Genomic DNA, 23958 nt, shown 5'->3' on the forward strand with positions numbered 1-23958 from the left:
AGCTTAACAATTCTTGTCCTTTTTGTCGAAAATTTTTTAAAATTTTGCAGAGAGGTTTGTTTATTAGAGGGATCGATGCTATTAATTGTTGGAGATTAAAGGTCGAGGGGGTGGAGAGACAACGAGGATCGTATGTATCTCCAATAGGATCGGATTTAATGACGATATTACTCGTTATTAGCATTTACAATATTTTTATAAAACCCATCCATACCCTCAAAATTAAGCTTCTTGCCATTCTGTAACAGTTAAAAATATAAAAAGTTTTTAAATAAAATATGATAACAGATGGCACTATCAAGTGTTGCCGGGGAAATTAAGCAACTCGTTGTTGGATTTTTTGTTATACATATTACATTTCTATTATTTTTTCAAAAAATTAGATAAATGCAACATGTTAAATTCATATTACTTAAGATTTCCACGTGTTTACGTGTATACAAGAATGAAAAAAAAACGAGAAAGTAATATAAAACTGAAAAATTCAGAAGAAAATTCAATTAATTTATACTATTAATTTTAATTAAGAAAAAAATAAATCATATGGAAATAAAGCAAAAAAAAAAAAAAATTTAAATCTCATTTCTTGGAAGTCTATAAATAGATTATTTCATTCTCATTTCCTGGACAACCACATATAATACAGGAATAGGAAGATAATTATAGTATTATCTTCATATAGTAATTATTTAATTTTGTGCTTTGTGAGTTATATACGGTAGACAGAAGTAGCCTTATTAATTAGTTCATTGATTGATCTTTCATGATCTTGCATGTACTTTAAAATTACATGGCATATAATCGCATTTTTAAAACTGCGATTAATATAATTTTAAAGCACGTATAAGATGATAAAAAATGTTTCGACGAACTTATTAATAAGATCGTTACCACTTACATAACTTGCAAGATGCAAAACTAAATCAGCGAACTACATCACTTTTAATAATAAATTTTAATTAATAAATCGTATAATGCGTGCTATTATTAATTAAAATTATAAAATAATGTTGTATTTTACACATAATAGCCTCTTTTTTATTCATTCTTTCTAACATAACTATCATACCGTTATAATTTAAATTCAGTTTATTCTAAATTATTAATTTCAGAAAATAATATATGCGGTTAAACTCGCTCATTAGGTGATATCTGAGTCACACACGCGCCAATTTAATATTTTAGTTAGACAATAAACCGGAATATTTCCGATTTTATATTATGTCGGTGTCTCTGAAACTATAATCTGCTTCGAATTGTTTGGACTATGAAGCTTCAGGATTTAACAGATTATTCTTCTACTGAAGTATACATTTATATACTTTTGAAGCTTGATGAACATACAACATATTGTTCAATTTCTGTATTCCTGTAGGAATGAATTAATATTTTATTCATTCTACATGAGCTAAGAAAATATATAAAATGTATATAAATGAATAAAGAATGAAACAAAAACAATTATTTTGTATGAAATACAATAATAAAACATTATTATGGAGCTATAAAAATTTGTTTTATTTTTTTATGTGGCATAAGATATAATAAGTCTAAGGGCTATCTACAAAAACAAATCGATCCTCTCTCTCTCTCTCCTCTTGGAGACTTATAAATGTAACGAGATATTTTCATTAGAGAATATTTAGATTTTTTAAAAATATTATTCCATATTTACTTAAATAAATTTAAATATTTAGATCAAAATATATGAGTTTTACAATGCTAAACAATAATTTAAAATAATTAAGTTGAAACGATGTCACAACTTGCAAGAGGAATTTATACTGTGTAATTAAAATTAACTAATACTATAGTGCTAATTATATTATTTCAACATTACCTATTCGATCGAAAAATCCTATGGAAGTAATTTAATATTTAAGCAAAATTTAAAAAGAATAAACATACTGAATAAAACACAAATAACAGTATAAAAACTCGTTTAAAACATTTTATATAAAGAAAATATAAAAAGTGATAAAAACTTCTGAAGCTTTCAGTTCATTACTGGCTACATGCCTAAAAGGAAAATAAAATTTAATACATTTGAATTTTATTCATGTTTTAAGGATTTTGAAAAGTATGTTTTTAAATTTATAAAAACTACAATGAGATTTGTTTATATAATTAAAAGAAGAAGAAGAAGAATGAAAAAAGATAAAATTATAACCAAATATTTTAAAGATTTTTTTCAATAGTCATCTTTATAACGAAAATAATTCGTTATTATATTTTATATTCAGAGAAGTATTATAAATGACTTAATTAGTTATGCCTAAATTAGTATCGTTCTTTAATTAAAATTATTTTAGCACGAATACAATCATTTTAATTATAGTTTAATCGACGGACTCATCTAACATGAATTTTACCTCGATAATAAACATAAATTTACAGATAAATAAATCATAATAATTATTTTTTTTCTCTTCCAAAAACTTTTTACTTCGTTTTTTACTTTTATAAAGTTATTGAACAATTGTTCATATCCTTGCTTAACAACTTTTGATAATTAAAACGACCCTTTAAATTTATTCTGATAATTACAACTGTTAGGCTAGTTTTGATAGTTTTATTGGTGAAAATATGGTTTCGTCGTATCCATTCTATTGATAATTTGATTAGTTTAAGTGTAATAAAAAATTTTTTGAATGAATTTTATAGCAAATAATCTGTATATATCAGAGAGAGATTTTGCATCTTTCATCTTATAATAAACAAGATATAACTTTCTGAAATCATTTTTTTAAATAAAATGAATGAGTAAAAATACACACAATTAAATTACTGGAGGAATGTATACTCTATTATTAAAAATTCGAATCCTTTGGTCAATCACCCGCTTTTTATTTCTTAGTTTACTTTTCCATATTTGAAGTTATTAAAATTTCTGTAATTAACGCTCTTAAATTTAATGAACAGAAACATGATATTTTTCTAAGTCTCATTAATGATTTGCTTATATTTAGCATTCACACGCGGTATTTTTGCTATTTCCTCCATAAAAACTATTTAAATCTACAAAAAAACAAACAAACAAAAAAATTCTACAGAGACTAATAAGAAAAAATAAAAGAGGCTGGCTGCCATTACTCCAATTCTTTGAACTATTAGACATTTTCTTTATTATTAGAGCAATTTCCGGATGCCAAGAGAAACATTTCTAGATATATTCGATTGTTCTTCATAATTCTCGATTCTACTGACTGATATTAATTATCAGTCGATAGTAATTAATTGATCTTACGATAATTGGTAACTCGTCTGCTTACTCATTGTGTAGAAAGAGCAGGAGTTTTCCGGAGATTTCCATTCTCCAACATTCACTAGAGCATTCACACAGAGATTACGATCGGAATGCATTTAAAATTATCCAACATGTAATCACGCTACTTTCGATGCAATATTCAATAATCTATATCATATAGAAAGGTTGACGGAAATATTTCGCATTCCGCCTTCGTGTCGCCTTCAGAATTATTGCAGTTTATCTGCACATATCCTATTATGCATTAGTAAGGAATGTAAACTCGCATATCGTTCTACTTATGGCCCGCGGGCCAAATCTAATTCCATATTTACAATATATAAATTAATCAACTTTATCTTAAAAAGAAAAAAAAATTGTTGCTGTTGTTAGAAAAATCTATACAAGTTTAAAGCTACTTTTCGTAAGTAACACATTTTATTTAAGTTATATCGATCTCACTCGTCTACGAAATAGTTTATGTCGCTACTATAAAAAGGATTAAAATATCACGATATAAATCTTAAAAAATCAAGAATTTAGTAAATATTTTAAAAAAAATAAAATACAGTACAGTATTTTATTTAAAAATATTAAGCACAGACAAAACGATAAACTATATGCATATAGAATAATCATTTGCATAAATCTTAAAAAATCAATCTCTCTAATTATCTTCCTTAATATTGAAATATGTTTATAAATATATTAAATTATAATAATTCGTAGATTACAATCAATAATCATTTCCTGTAAAATCCATAATGTTTCATATCAGATGTTTCTTTAAATCTAACAAAAGGCCTTCAATTATATCCGTTTGTTATTCTAAATATACTTCTATCAATTTATTCTTCAATATTACAGGTATTTTCAGGAGTTAAACATTAATATCTCATTTTTCATTCATCATCACCATCATCGTGAATAATATCAGTTTAAATCCGTTCATTATAAGTTCAAGGTGTTTTTGATTGCTTCACCTATTTTCTAATACAAATCCAATTTTGCATATAATCATCAAAAATAAAATGTAACTCTATTGTAAGAGGTGATATTTGATAACAGACCTATTTCTTAAATAATTATTAATATCAAATGCTACTAAATTCTCCATTTAAAGGTAAATTTCCATAGATACGAGCAATGGCGCGTTATAGCATAATGGGGCCCAGGCAAATCTGAATTAGGGGGTCCCACGTACAGTGTTGACTATGAACATTTTTTCTTCGAGGGAATTTTTTAAGGGAAATATTTTCTCATAGAAGATTGGTTTATGGGGGCCACAGGCAATTGCCTTTATTGCCCTTAGGATAACCGAATAGGATATCATTTTCATATTCATCTTAAATAAAATTATAGATCAGATTTACGGAAAAAGGACATATATTAAAATCTAAAATAATAAAATACATTAGTTAGAGTCCCATTAATACTTTTTATTTTTCAAACAGTTATTTAAAAATATACAAGTAATAAAAAAATGTACTTACTATCCTCCGTGAGAAGTATGTCTTTCCTTATTCTTTTTCTTTTGGGCCGACGAGCAACTACTACCCATATTTAATTTTTCAAAATGTCCAAATCAGGATTTCGAATTATTTTCAAAAATCATTTTGGAAAATAATCTACAAATTAAATTTAAAAAAAAAAAACATTACCTAAAAGTATCACACACACACACGCGCGCGCACAGATATATCGATTTATTCAAAAATAAAAATAACGATTCGCTATTTTACGCGATTTTCAGGATATGATCAATAGGTCACGTGAATTGACGAACAAAGGTCAAGCTACTTCTGTTCTTACTCCGTTATTTTCCAAGACAATTATGGAACTGTGGACACACGTAACGTAAACAAGAATTTAAACAGTATCATCGTTTGTTTTTCTAGTCGTATTTTTTTTTTGAGAAAACGAAGTCTTTAAGGAAAGGAAATACCGTTAAATGTCCTCACGCGACAACAGCCAACATCTCTAACCAATCTGTCGTCAGCAAGAAAAAATAAAACAGAATTTCCTTTTACATTCTGAATAAATTTCTCTTGTTTTTCTGTTTCTACAGACCCATTTTTTTTCACGCGTAAATATATATATTTTTTCCCCTTGTTTCAGACGGAAATTTATCGATTTATTTCGACCGATCGTCCCGAATTTCACCGTCGAGACGACGGAAACAATGTTAAAATTCCTTCGCTCATAAGATAAATATTTACAATTTGCCTTCACCGTTAATTAGATACAAACAACGTTAGAGACGAAAGTATAACGAGGTGAAGTCTATTTTTCCCAGGAATTTTCTATAATAAATTGCTTTATTTCACGCCGAAGAGCATTAAACTCCTGTAAATCGATCAATTAGTAGGAATGTACGGATTCTTTTACAGATAGCCGTGAATTTTGCTTGAAGAAACACGTAAAAAAATATAATAAAATATATATAAAAAAAAATACTGATCGACTAGAATAACTCGGACTTACAATACTGGTTGACTTATTCCCGACTCGATCCCCTGTAAACCACTTTCCCAGCGTTGCAGCGAAGTATTGCGCCGAAGACCAAACTGAAATTTGTATCCTTAACGACTAGCAATTCGATCAAATTTTCTTAGCTTCTACCAATCTCTACAGTCAAGATGTTGGTTTTACTCTTCGTTCATCGCCATTTTGTGCGGTTTCGTATCTACTGCGCATTCTTGCCGTGTCATTTATCGATTCCGGTCAGACGTGTGTGGCCCTATTGTTCGACGTGGTACCGACGAAAAATAAGTCCGTAAATGATTTAAACACAAATTATTTATTACACCTAAATTCAAAGATGCAATCACAATTTAGGAAATTTTTCCTTTAAAAAAAAAAAATTTAATTTTTTCCCTAAAATCTACCAAAAACTTTTGACCTATTTAAGTGTCATCGCCGGACGACGAAAATTCATTTTTTTTCCCCTCATCTTAATTTATTATATTATATTTTATGGAGTATAAAAATATTAAAGAGAGTGGGGAATTTATTTTTAAATGCGCGATTGATGTTAATTTTAATCGTTATTTCGTCCTTTAATATATTCGAATTTAAAATTTGTAACGGTAGGGAAAAATGAGGGAAAAAACCCTAAATAATTAGATCAGAATCGGATAATTTAACACGAGGTGGAAGGACGATGTACGTAATGTTAATTATCTTTAGAATTGATAAGATACGAGCGAAAAGCATTAAAAATCTTTAAATTTGCTTTGAATTTTAATAAATTGCATCAATCCAAAGAGGACATCTCATTATTACTAATCTCTGTCACATTTTATGCATAGTTTGCCACACCCAGGTTTATTTTAGCAGAAAATTCCGATTTATGCTGGAAATTATCTTTGAATTATTTCATTTATAGAATTGTTTTACATTAAAGATAGAAAATTTATTCAAAACATTAAATTTAAAATTTTCTATCGACCAATATTTTAAGAGAAAAATCTAATAATAATCATTTTTTCCCCTTCTTAAAACGAAAATGAATCGAAATTAATTCAAACCTTATTTTCGCTCGTGAGAATTAGCGCCGGGTTGATTTAATCGCGCGCTCTGGTGAGCGAAATTCAAAGTAATTAACGAAAAATATATATTTTTTTCACTATAAAATAATTTTTTAACGTTAAATACATTAAACAGACATTATTTTACAATTTTTTTTCGTTTTAATTATTTTTTTACTTTAAAATTTTTGAATAAATCAAAACACATGCTCAAAAAAAAATCTAGTAAATAGTAATGTTTACGTTTAAATAGTGAAAGTGATTTTTATTAAACACGAGTTTAAAAAGGACCAATTAAAACACGCGAAACATTTTTTTAAATGTATAAATAACCACAACTATCCAAACAAAATAATACAGTTTACCATTTATCCTAAATTTACATGTTATGAATTATTGACGAGGAGAATATTTTCAGAATATCACAATTCGAAAATTCTAATATTTAACGTCGGAAAATAGAATATATGGAGGAATTAATGATTTAAAACAAGCATACCTGTCAAACGAATGTGTGGCGGATTCTTCGACAGAGCACACTGCATCCCGTTCTTCCTTTCGGAATACAGTCTTGCTTACGTCTTAACAACAATCTATGACGTCAAGCTCACGTCGATGACGTCGATATCACGAACTCCCGACTATTATTTTTCTTAAACTAATTCGTGATTAGATAGGAGAAAGCATTTTTCGAGGTAAACAATCGCTACTGTCTTTAATCGATTTTTTTTTTTCCTAATATAAAATTTGAAATTCGCTAGGCGATTCCTAGCAGTTAAACGCTAAATTAACAAGCGTACATAATGCGAGTTGATGTACGCTCCTTTCGAAAAAAATAACACACAACTGTATCGAATAACACTAGGTTGGTTTTTTTCCCCTTTCGATAAAAGGCTGTCACGCTATTGTCTTCGTTCGTCTAATTCCTTGCAGTCGTGACGCTCGAATGTTACAGTACAAGATCGATTTTTAACAATGTTTTAATTTTAGTTAGCGTTTATTGGTGACATAAAACCTTGAATACAAAAAATAATTTTGCTATAGAAACAGAATTTTTATGCTATAATAACGTAATATATTTTAATTAAGTAAATTCAATCGGAAGAATTTTGAAGATACGTTCGATCCATTGACAAATTTCCATCGATTTACGCTCATTAATTATCATTAAAAATGCGTTTTAAAGAATTAAATTCTTTATAATTTAAACATTCTTTAAAAAAAATCTATTAATTTTCCGCGCCAACACGTTATTACATCGTTTAAAACTACGGCAATTTCGGCATTCGACAGTTTAAATGGCATGATAATATGACATAAAAGTAAATGTTTATCGCTAAAATAATGTAATTGGTTGAAAGTAATTTATCGATCAATAGCAACAAATATTTACACGATTCTGCGACATCGATATTCATTAAGAAAGTTAATTGCTAAGATTGTTTTAATATGAATAAATCATAAATTTCGATCGCGTTTACATTGACGATATCAGGAATTAATCTACGATGATTTAATGCAAAAATATCTAACAAATATTGACAGAAAATTGTTCTGTGTTTCAAAAATATAGCCTAAAATTAAAGATAGAGTAAATTAAGCAACCCGGAATGTGATACTAAAAAAGCTCGAGATTAGATGATAATTTATTGTGCGTGTAAATTGTTTCCACACATTAACACAGACGAGGATAATATAGATTGAAATATTCTTTATTGAAGAAAATAGAGGTGGTGTTTTTATTAATACGTTAGGAAGTATATTAAGGGAACCGAATAAAATATTTTGTACATTAATTTCAGTAAATTTACATAAAATTAAACTGAACACAGAAAAATTATTTAAATGGTAAGGATTATTTTTTTCTAATTGACAATCTTTTATCAATATATATTCTTCTAACTTCGTATTATCATTCTTCTGATATTTCTCATGGTTTTATATTGTTTTTCTTACTGTCATTGGTGTCCAAACATTACATTTTTCACCTTGTGTCCGACCAAATTTGGATTGGTGGACTTACGTGGCCCGAATGTTTTTTCTTTACAATTACGAATTATAAGGTGTTCATATGTCGGATTTGAGCTGCATTTCTCCAAGAGTAATTTTCTCGCCCGGTTTAAAAGCGGGCATGCCCAAATAAGGACAGGAGGAGCAGCGAAATGCGTCACCTAAATAGCACTGAAACAAAAGAATTTAGATATATTAATATATATAGTGATTATATTTTAAAGATTTATAAATACATAAAGTTACGTAATAAATCTTTATTATCTGGAAGACTTAAAAATGTCACCAAATTAATCATTCGTATTAAAATCAATAATTATTCTTTAATAGCTTAGCCACAAAGGGAAGAAAAATGTATTTCTTAAACATTTTAATAATAAAATTTCTAGAAATTATGAATTCTTAATTAAATTTTTAGTATATACACAAAAATGCAATTTTTATTTCTATAAATACAGTAAAACCCGTATAAACCGGATCGCATGGTACCGAATTTTTTTTTTTTCGATTTGCAAGTTTCCCGTTTTAGTCAGGTTCCGCTTTGGACAGGTTTTACTGTAATATGTAAATAATATAAAAGAAATTCTGCTATAGTTTATATTCTCAAAATAAATTATCAATAAAATGTAGAAAGCGAAACTAAGTAAATTTATTTTCGAATAGATTAAAACATTTCAGTTATTATTCAAAACGATTATACAGTTCTGATATGTGTCCTGCACAAAAGTTGTCATTATCAATCAAAGCATCCATTAAAAAAGTGACCACACTCCTTGCATCTGATGGCATTTTTAAAATAATGGCCTGATCCATAATTGAAAAGACAAGGCAGAAAATGGCATTTTTATTCTAAGACGGTTTGTCCTCGACTCTCAGCCGAGTGCGTGAATTATCCATGTAATCCAGCATAATTCATCCATGAATCCTGATTAATCAAGAGAATCTACGAATGTATTTCTTCTAGCAGCTGTTAATATTACGATGATTTTGCTATCCGCACAATTTTCTTTGATCATGTTTACCAACAATTTAAAGCCAAACTCCATTAGATTAGAACTGCAATTAGACATTGTCATTTGCATAATAAATTTCAATAGGTCAAAAATTAGATTTAAAAATGAAAAAACAAATCCTAAAATAGTTTGAAGTCTGCTACTTCATCGTAATACTAACTACTCCTTACATCTGAAATGCAACCAAGTGAAAGTAGGACAAAATACTAAGGAGTATCTGCAGGAGATGTGCAGTAATAATTTCTCTGCAACAACTGTGAGAAGTGGACTACTAGAGAAAGATAAAAGAAAATTTCGAACACGAACAGGTCGTGTTGTGATTGGAACAATAAATAACTTCTCTTGGAGAAACGGAAATTGGTCGATTGCATGGAAGAGAAAAAAGAAATGGCAAGATTAAATATTGATATAAGAGGATATAAAAAATATGACATATATTCGAAGTCTTTGGAGAGGAAGTAGGGTGAGAAAAGATTCTCATCCTTCTTCCTCTTGGTGGAGATCACTTGGTGGAGATCATTGTAGAACCTAGGGTATTTTTGAATAAAAACAGATGATGGCGACGTTAATAAAATTACAAATACTTTGAATGTTCGTTAACTATGAAATTATACTCATTGAAATACTCAATTTTTTATTTGAATACAGTATTATAAAAAAACATCGAATTTGAAAATGGATAAGAATTGTAATCTAAGTACTCACTTATGTAACAAAATATAATATACTTATCTCAAAATTAAGAAGTTATATTTTGAAAATTCAACCATATACTAAAAATATACGAATGTTTTAAAGTTATAATTTGACAAATGACAATTTAAAAAAATATTTCTACATCTGAATTAGATCGAAGTCAGGTTGACATTTGATATAAATGTATTCTATTGCAAAACGAATAGCAGATATTATAACAAAACGAAGTAACTTTTTGGAAAATACAATTTAAAAAGATATCTGTAAATTTAGAATTAATATTTCATTAAGAATTCATTAACAAGAAAAAAAAATTTTAAACCAAATAAATTTTACACAATATCGTAAAATTTTTACCTTATATATATATATATATAGGGAAATGTTTATTGAATTTTAAAAAAATCTATATAAATTCACATATTATGATTACTAATTAAATCATTGAGTATTGCCAGATGTTTTACTTCAGTAGTTAACGGAATTAGATCAGACTATCTCTCAATATACGGAATTTAAAAAAAAGAGGGCAATCTGTACTTATCGCATTTCAATGTTACTTTCACTGTTATTAGTAGTTAAAAAGTTTAAATCAACCCAATAATAATCACGTCCATTCTTAGGAACTCTTTCAACACTACTCATTAATGTCAAGAGAGAAACAAAAGGGTAAAAATATATATTATACAAGATGGTCCATTTTAATCAGTCCTTTGCAATAATTCGAAAAATACACATCCCGCAAAAAAGAATCATTAAACCAAAAACTTCGAGATGAAATTATCGGTTTCATCATAGAGACGATACAATCAATGAAAACGGAGTTAAGTTGATTTTTTAAACGGGAATACCCCATTTTTAGAATTAATTATTAGAATCCTACATCAAAAACACCGACTTCAACCCAGAACATTTTTTCAAACGTGTATAGTACTTATCAGAAACTAGTTCCACAGCGTGTTAAAGCCAACAAGCACGTTATAAAGAGACGACATTAATCTTGATTCATCAAATAAAAATTTTCCTAATGATTCTTAAAGCATTTTTCTTCCTTTCTTTCAGTGAACTTCACACACATCCACAGATTCACGCGTGCACCATGCGACAGCCCCATAAAACATCAAACGCTCATAACTTCTGATAAGTGCAGCTTTCGAAAAAATGTTTTAGATAAAAGTTAGTTTGTTTTTGATGTATAATCATAATATGCAATAAAAACGGATGTTCCTATTTAAAAAATAACCGTATTTCCATTGCTTGTAACGTCATTATAATGAAACGGATAATTTCAAGAGGCCAAATGGGCTAACATTTTTGGTTNACATAAAAACAGAATGCATTGAATCTAACAGAATTAAGTCGGGACAAATGTAAAATTTGAGTTAAGGAAGTTGGATTTATCAAGAGTCCATCATACTTAAAGCATTCAAACAGATTAATAAATAATAATAGCATTATAATCATCATCATACGGGATATTTTAACCTGTTATTGGAGTTACTTTAGTTTAAAAAAACATTACAAACACAGTGAATTCGTAACGGTTTAGTTAAGTTGGAAAAGTGTGTATAATTTCAATAGTTGCTTTTTACTATGCTAAGCAAATAACCTATATACTTAATCAACAAAACTACATGAAATATCTGTCAACCCTTAGGATTCTTGTATGGGTTGTAAGCCATTACTCATTCAAAATATGAAATGCAGAAAAATTCGAATCCATGCACCAGAAATAATAAATTAATAGAGGTTTTATTTACAAACTAGCTTACCCGTCGCACATTGCTGCGATCTCAGAAGAAAGGAAATTCAAGCAAACTCGTTATGATAAAATTCAATCTACATTATACAGTATTATAAAAAAAAACATCGAATTTGAAAATGGATAAGAATTGTAATCTAAGTACTCACTTATGTAACAAAATATAATATACTTATCTCAAAATTAAGAAGTTATATTTTGAAAATTCAACCATATACTAAAAATATACGAATGTTTTAAAGTTATAATTTGACAAATGACAATTTAAAAAAATATTTCTACATCTGAATTAGATCGAAGTCAGGTTGACATTTGATATAAATGTATTCTATTGCAAAACGAATAGCAGATATTATAACAAAACGAAGTAACTTTTTGGAAAATACAATTTAAAAAGATATCTGTAAATTTAGAATTAATATTTCATTAAGAATTCATTAACAAGAAAAAAAAATTTTAAACCAAATAAATTTTACACAATATCGTAAAATTTTTACCTTATATATATATATATATAGGGAAATGTTTATTGAATTTTAAAAAAATCTATATAAATTCACATATTATGATTACTAATTAAATCATTGAGTATTGCCAGATGTTTTACTTCAGTAGTTAACGGAATTAGATCAGACTATCTCTCAATATACGGAATTTAAAAAAAAGAGGGCAATCTGTACTTATCGCATTTCAATGTTACTTTCACTGTTATTAGTAGTTAAAAAGTTTAAATCAACCCAATAATAATCACGTCCATTCTTAGGAACTCTTTCAACACTACTCATTAATGTCAAGAGAGAAACAAAAGGGTAAAAATATATATTATACAAGATGGTCCATTTTAATCAGTCCTTTGNCAAGCCTAAGCTAAGTTTAGGCAAAAAGCCTAAACTGAAACATTCCAGTAAGAATAAACTACAAAAGAAATTTCAGCTGTAATGTTTCCAAATATCACTAATATTTCAATTCTCAATTTTCAAGATCTTGACAGTTCCAATTAATGTTTTTATAAGATGCCATATTATGTTTTCAAAAATATTGATGTAGTGAAATGTCAAACACCTAGATTCGGCCATCAAAAAATGAATATTAACTTTTTAACAGTAACTTTGTTGTTGTTCTTTTGGCCCTTATACTGTGTTCTAGCAATCATTCAGAATTCATAACTTTAATTTTGAAATTATGATTAATGTATTTTTTTTTAAACAGTGATTCTGTAAATTATATTTTGACTCTGTAAATATTCCTACATGCCTTGTGAAATACTGGCTTGAACTTAAAACTTCTAAACTTGAATTAGTGTACTTGGAGTTTACAGTACTTAAAATACTAATTTACACACACATTTGAAAACCTGGATGGATCAGCACCATTAGTCAGAATTTTCAATATTTCATTATATTTATATGCACTTAAAACATGTTTGATATATTATTGTGCTGCAATTTGAAAAAATTGTAGACCTATAAATTCCCACTGTCCCATCCATCTGTCTGTTCTTCTTTAATCTCCAGAATGGAGTAGACATGAAAGTCAAGACCATATATAGAAAGCCCCGATTAACTATATATGAATTTCTGATGCAAACCAGAAGTACGTTATCTCAATTTAAAATGTTTTGTAAAGTAGTTAATAGATGACTGGCATGACTCCATTGCTAANCTTACTAAATTAATTAAAAAATATAAGAATGAAATTCCAGCATATCAAGTCAAGAACATTTTGGATTTTAATAATGTAAGAGAACCTAAGTTAAATGTAAGAATCAAAACACATAAGCCTGGTAATACTTGTAGACCTCTTGTGGATTTTAGAAGAACTATTTTATATAATTTGGAATGTTTTTTAAAAAATTTCTTCCAGGATATGGATAAATCAACTTATAGTATACAAAATACAGAGGAACTGATTAATTAAAGAATTTTCTATATGCATAGTTGCGAATCAAAAGAACAAGATGTCGAATATTATCAACATAATAAATAGTGAAAATTCGCCCAGAGACCAATTTAAGATCACCGGTGTCATATATAGAATGTCATGGACATGTGGAAGCCCAAATTATTACATTGGAGAAACCGGAAGAACATTGGAGTTGAGAGTAAAGGAACATGAGGCGGCCATTAGACTGAGAAGAACGGAATCAGCATGGTTTTTACATTGTAGAGAATTTAATTGTAATATAAATATAAAAAATACTAAAATATTGTATAAAATAGAAAATAATTTAGAAAGGAAAATTGTAGAACATTTTTGTATCACCGAACATGTAAATTTGAATAATTTGAATACTGGAATGATTGTAGATGCATGTTGGGAACGACTGTTGGGTATAAAACATAACCAACGAATAACATCTTGATGTATCCACTGAGGAGACCTAGATGGCGAAATGCATATGGATAAATTTAATAAAGTGATGATTGTTTCTTGCCATTTGTTTGTCTTGTTTTGGCTCATAGAATCCTCGAAGTCGGAAATAGAAGGAGTATAATTTTTACTTGTTTTTTTAACTAAAAATTTTTTATTTTTAGTATATTAATCTAAACTTGAATTAGTGTACTTGGAGTTTACAGTACTTAAAATACTAATTTACACACATATTTGAAAACCTGGACGGATCAGCACCATTAGTTAGAATTTTCAATACTTCATTATATTTATATGCACTTAAAACATGTTTGATATATTATTGTGCTGCAATTTGAAAAAATTGTAGCCTATAAATTCCCACTGTCCCATCCATCTGTCTGTTCTTCTTTAATCTCCAGAATGGAGTAGACATGAAAGTCAAGACCATATATAGAAAGCTTAGGAGCAGAAAGCCCCAATTAACTATATATGAATTTCTGATGCAAACCAGAAGTATGTTATCTCAATTTAAAATGTTTTGTAAAGTAGTTAATAGATGACTGGCATGACTCCATTTCTAATGAAAAAGGATGATATACAGGGGCAAGACACTACAGTATTAATTTGAGATGGAGAGCATATATTTTCAATTAAATAAATTAAAAGTATGATTAAAAATTGCAACTCAGCATTGTGACCATGTCACAATAAATAAATGCTCATTAATATATACATTTATGTAATAGCATTCATATTACATTCTTTTTTGTTTGTTTTTATTTTATTAATTTCATATATGAAAATTTAGTCAATCTTGGAGTAGTTAATCTTGGATTTAAAATAGACATTAATTCTATGATTTGTTGAATCTTGTATTGGTAAAATAGATCTAAAAGTTTTTCCAGAAAATTACAACACTTTTGACTAGAAACAAGACTGAATTATTAGATTCACTTGATTCATGAGAATTAGATTCATTTGATTCATTATCAGTCTGTCCTGTGAATATCTTTTTTAAACTTCTAATATTCACTTAATTATAAAAACGATGAAGCTAAAATTTATTAATGTCACAATATAAAGTTTAACCTGGAATACTAAACTGAATTCCAAGAAGATAACATAGAAAAATAACATGAATTTTTTCAAGTTCATACAATAAGCCAAAGACGACCAAACTGGACAAGTATAACACAATATTGGAAATATTATAAATTAAATAACTTAAAAAGATTTCTTATATCTGAGAGTTTCATTAATTAAATTAAACTATTTTATAGACACAAATCTGTAAATACGTCCTGGAAATGAAAATTGAAATTATTTTTCTAAGAAAAAAAGCACACCTAAATAAATAGCTTTTGAAACCATTTGTAGTTTTATATTTTCCAAATACAAAGATCTAAGAAAACTCAAAACAAATTTCATTTGCATTGCAATGTAATTTTATTAGAAGCAACCAGAAAACATCACTAGTGTATAGTAAAAAATGAATTACTTTAGATAAAAAAACTGTAAACAATAAATTACTCAGATATATAAAATTTAAAAAGAAATGGAGAAAGATGATTTCCATCCAGTAAACCTAAATCACTTCAAATGTTCAGCATAACTCTCAGAAACTTGTTAATAATTATGTTTTGAGTATTTGTACAAATGTCAGATTAGATTCTGTACTTTCATTAGTAAATGTAATATAAAAAGCCTTTTCTATAAAACAGCAAACTTACACTTTGTATTTGCAATATGGGATTGAAGATAATATCTGCTTGAAAGAAGCAGATAGATTAAATTATTGAAATTTATCTTAAAATCAAATTTAAAAATTTGGTTTTTATTTGATGGGATACAGCAACAACACACAAGTGATTTGTCAAGAGGGATACCTCCTAGAAGAAGTTTATAGGAACCTGACCTCATATTTAAGTATTAGACATATGAAGAAAACCCAGAAAAATCCATATGATCAGCCTGATGATCAAGCACAAATTTATGACCAATCACCAGTGTTTATGGTTTTATCTATTCAGTCATTACTGTGCCAAAATTTACTTGGGTATATCTTTTTTCCAAGCATAAACATATTAATATTATACAATTAGATTTTTCAACCTAATCCATTCTTGAAATCTTTAAATATTTTCTATAGAGCCAGAAAAAAAGACAACAGAATAGTAGGATATAGGATGCTGTCTACTTATTCTATGTAGAAGCATACAATACACCAACTCTCTGGTTCTCAAGATGCAATTATATGATCAAAGTCCATTCCTGCAGCAGTGTTATTTTTCATACAAACTATTAACAGTCTGATCCAGTTCAACTAACATTATTACATATCCAAAATAAAATTTGGTTTTTAAATTGAAACAGTCATCATGCCATCATTTTCTTCAATATATCTTTTAGAAAAGAAATCCATTCATCTCAAATATTACCAGTCAAGTTAATGGTTCTATTTGAATAACAACTGTCCTTAACAGTAATCAATTTTGTTGTTAAAGCTTAAAATACTAACTCAAATAGTAGCAGAGTCCACTATTCAAAGATTTCTAGAAACTTTGGAAAAAAATGTAAAATTAAGAAATATAGTACAAACTAAAGTACCATATTTATTTAATAAACTATAATAGAAAATGAAATATGTAAAAATGTACAATTTATTGTAGGTATATATTTTTTAATTATTTTCTTATTATTGGTCTATACCAATAAGAAAATAATAAAAAAATAACATTCATAATAAAGATGCTAGTTAGCATTTCAGATATAATTTGTTTTAAAAATTAAAATTTTCATAAATATTTAAATACTTTATACAAGACATCAAACATATATACAAAAAGGAAATAACTGCTCTCAAATTGTAACCACAGAAAATATGCAGTTTACAATAGTAGCTGCAGCTATTATTCATATAAAACTGGTATCCTAGAATGAAATGAATTATTTTTCCAGAATGATGATGAATCTCTACAATTTAAAAACTAGTTATCTAGCTTTTGAAAATATTACAATATTTTAAAAGCTAAAGAGAAAATATATTTATTAATTTTAGATATTTACCTAAATTTTCTGAGGAACTATCCTAAATTGATACAAAAAGTTACATTCTTATGTTGTTTCAACTTAAAACATTATGAATCAAATTAAACTGTTGTAATTTTTACCTTCAATACCTCATTATCAAAATTTTTTAAATACTTGTTCTATATTGATATAGCTGTCACTATCTAATTCAAATTACTTCAAATAATAAAAGAATGTTCAACTTTTCCTTGATTATATAAATTATATATGCAATAATCATAATATAGTCTATTCTGGAGTGGACAACTTTTTAAGTGCCAGAATTGCCTAATCAATGGGGCAAAATTTTCTCACATACCAACCAAAATTTTTAAAAGCCTATTATTTAGTGTCTTAAGTACTAAGAGAATCTTTTCAAATAAAAATAATCCACACATATACACACTTTAGAAACATGATAAATTCTTTATGCTACACAAAATATATAGAAAGACACTGGACATTTTTTTTTTTAAGGCAAGCTTGAGGTTGTGTTCTGAAAAAAAGATGGCATGCCACACTGCACAATGCCAAGGTTTGCCTTCAATCTGGTCTATTCTTATATCTATTCACACTCAAAGACCTCAACACATATAGTGAGACAACTGGAAAGTGGCCACTTTATGAAAATGGTCAGATGAATCAGTTTCAAAAACAAAACCACATTATAAATCAAACACCACAGAACAAAAGTCAATAACAGATCACTGTTTTAGAAAAATATAATTTTAAAACACATTCATTCAGTAGAACAGTCATTTATGAATCTTCCAATTAGTATGTAGTGTTGTCTTTCTAATATAAAATTTAACAGGTTTAATCCTCTTAAATTGTCATCTTCATCTTTATTTTTCATTGACTGTTATACGTAAAATTTGGACTAAAATATAGGAAATCCATTTCCTCGGCAGTTCTCACATTAAAATAAACTATTAGCATATGATATCAAGTTATAGTGCACCAACAACTTAACCGATCAGTAACTTCATTCATAACTTCAAAAATTTGATAATGTGGGATATAAACCAAAACTATGATTATATAAGGATCAGTTATATAATTAAATTTCCTGTTATCAATCTGTAATATTAGAAAAAAATATAATTGTTATCTGTAAAACACTAATTCATCCCATCTCTTTCCATACATAAAAAAAATCTCACTACCAACACCAGATTCTGAACATTAAAATTTTTCTTCTTTTCCTGTACTTAGTATAATATTTGAGAGCAATCAGGCTTCAGTAATACCTATGATACCATATTTTTCTAACATCTCATTAAATTTAATTGATAATTTTTTGTTTTTCAATTCCTGAGCATTCGAGTTAGCATCTTAAAATATGTCAAAAGATTTAAATTAAACAAGTATTCCCATTGGAATTTACCAAACACTAATAATGTACAATTTAAAATATGGAAGAAACTAAGTCATTTTCATTCTTCTGTCTTGTCCAATCATCAGCAAAAAGCAGTTTTTCTTTGCAGAGAGAATCTTTTTATTGAGGCTATGGCCTCTGCAAAATTAAAATTATGTTAAACAGTTTAGTCTACAATTTTTTCAAATTGCAGCCCATAAAGAATTGACTAACTACCTTTTCTTCAATAAACTACTTGTGTACTTTCTGCCATTCATTAAAACTAAATCATCTCTTAATTTGATATAAATCATCTTTTTTAACTTCAACATTGTATGAAATAAACTTTGACTGCAATTTCATGACCATTTGGTCATATCAGAACTCATTTGTATACACTCCCGTCCTACTAAACTGAGTATTTTTTTCTCAAAAATGCTTTGAACAGTATTTTTTATTATTATTAACACTATTATTTATTGGTTAAAACTATATCATCATTTATTAGTTCAAGTTTATTTCTTGTAAATTCCAAAAAGAATTTCTTCAAATTCTTTTCTATTCTTTTTCTATACAGTAGACTCTCCCTCATCCCTTAATTTAGAATATTCTGAAAGAATTTTCTTCCAGAATATTTAAATTATTTAATAAATATTAATTTAATTATAATTATTAAAATTTAATGAGAGGGGGGCCTAATGCCTACCTCTAGTACCAAATTACTTAGAATTTTATTATTAATTAACTGTAGTGAAAAAATAGCCTGATTCATTACAGCAATCATTTGGCTTTGATTAAACTTGTTATTTTTTCCAACAATTCAGACATTGTATTTCTGAAGAATTTACATTAATTTGTTCATTTAGTTATCAAATTAGAATTAGTGTGTCTAAATTTGAGCTTGCATTCCTCATGTTTCCACTTATTTATGGAATGCTGATTCTTAAATATTAAATCAACAGTTCTAAACTATTGTCTAACTGACAATCAGAATACAGTAACTATTTTAAGTCATTGAATGACCTCACTTACCAAGAGAACATTGTAAAGGATATGGATTTAATTCAATACTGGCAATTAACAACAAAAGAAAAACATCTAAAGAATGGTGCATCTTAACAGATTTAACAATTATACTCATACTTTAAAGTACAGAATTATCACTTCTACAATAAATTTTCATCTGCTCTATGTAGATGTCAGTATCCCTCCTTAAAATACAGTAGTGTCCCGAAAACTTGGCCTAATGTGAACTGAAGAGTGGCCGAGTTTGTGAAAATGCCAGGTTATCAGGAATGGGGTTAAAAAATAATAAGTACGAGTGTTTCCTCAGAAAATACTGTACTGTACTTGTATGTATTGTTTGCTTGAGAATACAACAGAGAATAGACTGCCCAAATACCCTTAAACAAAAAAAAAGTACTTTACGAATGCATAGAGCCTTTACTACATGTAAATGAAAATTAACGAATACACAGTGTACAGTAATTTACCTGATAAGATAAGACCTCAGAAAAATACTTTATGAAGCATAAAGCTGTTTATAATGAAAATTAACTAGCTGACTTTGCAAAAACTGGCTACTTTTTTTTAAAGAAATGTGTAATGTCCTGTTGTCTTCTGCAATGCACTCTACTGTTGCTTCATCATGAAGACGACGAAGGAACAGTAAGTCCATTACCGACTCACCTTGTTCAAAATACTGAAGGGCAGTTTTAACAGCCTTTAGTCCCTCACTATGTGATATTTTAGGAGCTTGTACGGTGGAGCCCTCAACGTCAACGTCTTCTTCATTTTCTGGCATTTTGCATTAACTGTGACAGCAGCAATAATTTCTGCATCGGACATAATGTCTTGCTCGGTATCGTTCTGGAACCATTGTTCAATGTCATTTTCATTGGCTTCTGTACATACAGAAACTCTTTTCAAGAGGTCGAGTAAGTTTACATTTTCTGCATCATCATGTTCAATGAACTCATTTCCCTCATGATCAAGGAGTTTTTGCCAGGAACAAACTAGTGCTAATGACTAACTCGTTCCAGGCGTCCGCCATGATATTAATTGATATTAAACAATATCCAATAGGTTAATTTTCTTTAAGTTCTGGATAAGACCTTGACCATCATCGTTTGCAGAAAGAAAGGAGGATAACAGCTTGCGCCGAGTTATCTGGACTGCCGGGTTATCGAGTCCGAGTTTTCAGGACTCTACTGTATTATAATTTTAATATACAGGTATAAGCAAACAACTTAAGAGTGAACAATGAAAAATTAATTTATTATCCAAGAATTTTGTATAGAAAGTAAATGTATTAAAAAGTAAATAAATGTAGATAGTCTATATTCTTTAATGATAAGAATATGAAGATATATAAATTTATTTAAGATAAACATAGACTTAAAGATTAGATATTAGCAAAACTGTCATAAGTGGATGAGACAGAAATGTACAAGTTATTACTTAATAATTCAATCTAAATTTCCCAGATGTGGAATATGTTAATATATTTCTTCTTTTTACCTCTGTCTTTACTGTTTTACATTTCTGTGTATATATTATCTACAGGTAAAAATAAAGATATTTTGCTTTGATTTTTGACAAAGATCTACTTTCTTTGCTAATCAGAAACTACACCAGTATAATAAGTCCTATTAATAAACAAAGTCCAAGTAGGCAATATATACACAGATATGTTAATATATCTTTACAAATATGTATATATTTAATTATAATGATGAACAATTTTAAGATTCATAGCTATATTATATAATTAAAAATAAAAGAATACTGTATTTTAACGAGATATATTGAAATAAAACATATTTGTTTACCATATAGCAAATATTGCATTGTGTGAAAGTCAAGAAAATTATATTTTAAAATTTTTTAGAATCCAATAAAAGATAACTAAATATAAGTAAAAAAAAATAAAGGCACCTTATCCAATGTGACATTATTATTAAAATTTAATAAATATATCATAAATTAGTTTTATCAATAAAAAAAAAATCTATATAATGATCCAACAACTATCGTATAGTTAAAAGATATATATCAAAATAAATTTTAGTATCCAGTAAAGAAAATGAAAAGGTCTAATTTTAAAAATTTACCACTCATATAAACAAATAAAAGTGTAAGCATAGAAAATTTAAAAATTACAAAAAATATTATTTTACTGATTTTCAAGACAATATTTGCAAGAAATAATCAGTTATAAAGTAATCTATTAAGCATTTCTTTTGCTCAAACTCAAATGATTGATACATTTAATATAGAATTAAAGAAATATATATAAATTCAGATTATTAACAAAAATACTTCTTTTGTTTTTTTTAATAGTCACAATTAATATTATATCTTTTCAGGCAATGTCATTTTATTCTGATAATTATTGTTTTTCTATCATATCTCACTCTTATCTGTCATTATTTTCTCTAAAAGGACCAATACAAACCTTATGGGAAATATGTTCCAGTGAATTTGGCTAAATCTTTGATATTTTTTAGTTCTAGCAGTGCTACTCAAAAGTCTCCACAGGCAACAAAGTCAAAAAATGGGCAGTTTATGAGTTAAGTGTTCAAGTTGAAAAAACAGTAATTCATATTTGTTGTGAAGCCCGTAAATCTTTTTTGTTTCAAAATATAAAACATTTTCAAAAGTTATTCACATTTACCATGTTATCTGAATTTCTATGTGGAAAAATCATGTGACACATACAAGTTTGATTCTCACACTGTTTGGGTTCATTCTGCACTGGTAGATACTACACACTGAGTGGCACATAGGCACTCTCTTCTCTCAACAAATTCACTCCAGAGAGACTCAATAATGGTGAAAAGGAACTCTGCTGAGACTTATTTTATATTTGAAATGTAAAATATTTTGAGGTATACACACATGCATAATTATGCTGATTTTGCATCTTGGATGCTTGGTAACTCAAAAACTGCCTAGTTTTTGATTACATGCCTATGGACATGTCTGATCAGGATCACTAAAACTACAAAATATCAAATATTCAGCCAAATTCACCTAGACCCACCTTCCTTAAGGTTCACGGGGGTCTTTTCATTTTGATTACATACAGGGTGTTTATAATTAAAGTTCCACTTTGAAATGGCCATAAAATGAAAAATACTGGACAGAATGTTATCAAACTTGGTAATACTGTACAGGACATCATGGGATTTTATTTCCTGTGAAAAAAAAGTTCAAAAACTCACCACCAACGGGAAATGGGGTGCTGTCTGAAATATTGTTAAACAAAATAAGACATTAAAAACATTATTTTCAACAATGTCTTCATGTCTTATTTCGTTTAACAATATTGCAAACAGCACCATTTCATGTTGGTGGTGGGCAAGTTTTTAAACTTTTTTTTTGCAGGAAATAAAATCCCATGATGTCCTGTACACTATTACCAAGTTTGATAACATTCTGTCCAATAGTTTTCATTTTATGGCCATTTCAAAGTAGAGCTTTAATTTTTATAAACACCCTGTATTTAAGATGACATTCTCCTGGAATTACCTTATTGAACTGCTATCATTTCAAAATTTCACAATATAATTTGTATCCCAATCATTAAAATAAATATTTCACGTAATTATTCTCAACTCTTTTTTCATTTTATATTACTATCTCCACTGGAAATAATATTAATAAGAATTTTTAAATAGTTTTAAAATACAGTAGACTCCCCTATAAAACGGGTTCCTATAATTACGATTCCTATAAGACAGCAAAAAAATTGCGACGGTATCCGTAAAAAAAGGTAAAAAAACTCCTATAATTACGTAAAACATCATTGGGCAGCCGAACTACTTTCCGCGCCGTCAAGTGCCATGCTATGGAGAGATTACTATCGTCTGTACAGTATTATATATAAATTAGGTACTGTACATATAATTATATATTAA

At 27.9% G+C, this 23958-nt stretch overlaps 2 protein-coding genes across 3 annotated transcripts in view; both read right to left on the minus strand.

Annotated features, from left to right (window-relative positions):
* Positions 1-7609, minus strand: part of LOC111618086 (NACHT and WD repeat domain-containing protein 2-like) — a 39563-nt gene extending 31954 nt beyond the window's left edge. Inside the window, exons 1-2 of one of the 2 annotated variants that reach the window (XM_023359530.1) lie at positions 7277-7609; positions 4741-4875 (exon numbers count right to left, since the gene is read on the minus strand). In XM_023359530.1, the coding sequence (XP_023215298.1) occupies positions 4741-4808 (68 nt within the window). In that variant the 5' untranslated portion in view covers positions 4809-4875; positions 7277-7609. Of the gene's footprint in view, positions 1-4740; positions 4876-5731; positions 5990-7276 lie in introns of those variants that run through there. The other variant, XM_023359538.1, reaches the window with a different exon arrangement.
* An 859-nt stretch (positions 7610-8468) lies between these two features.
* Positions 8469-23958, minus strand: part of LOC111617797 (anamorsin homolog) — a 39841-nt gene continuing 24351 nt past the window's right edge. Inside the window, exon 7 of the mRNA XM_023359121.1 lies at positions 8469-8975. Coding sequence (XP_023214889.1) covers positions 8845-8975 — 131 coding nt within the window. The 3' untranslated portion in view covers positions 8469-8844. The remainder of the gene's footprint in view (positions 8976-23958) is intronic.

Source organism: Centruroides sculpturatus, unplaced genomic scaffold, assembly GCF_000671375.1.
Source record: "Centruroides sculpturatus isolate CEXI.00-Female unplaced genomic scaffold, Cexi_2.0 scaffold103, whole genome shotgun sequence".
NCBI lineage: Eukaryota > Metazoa > Arthropoda > Arachnida > Scorpiones > Buthidae > Centruroides > Centruroides sculpturatus.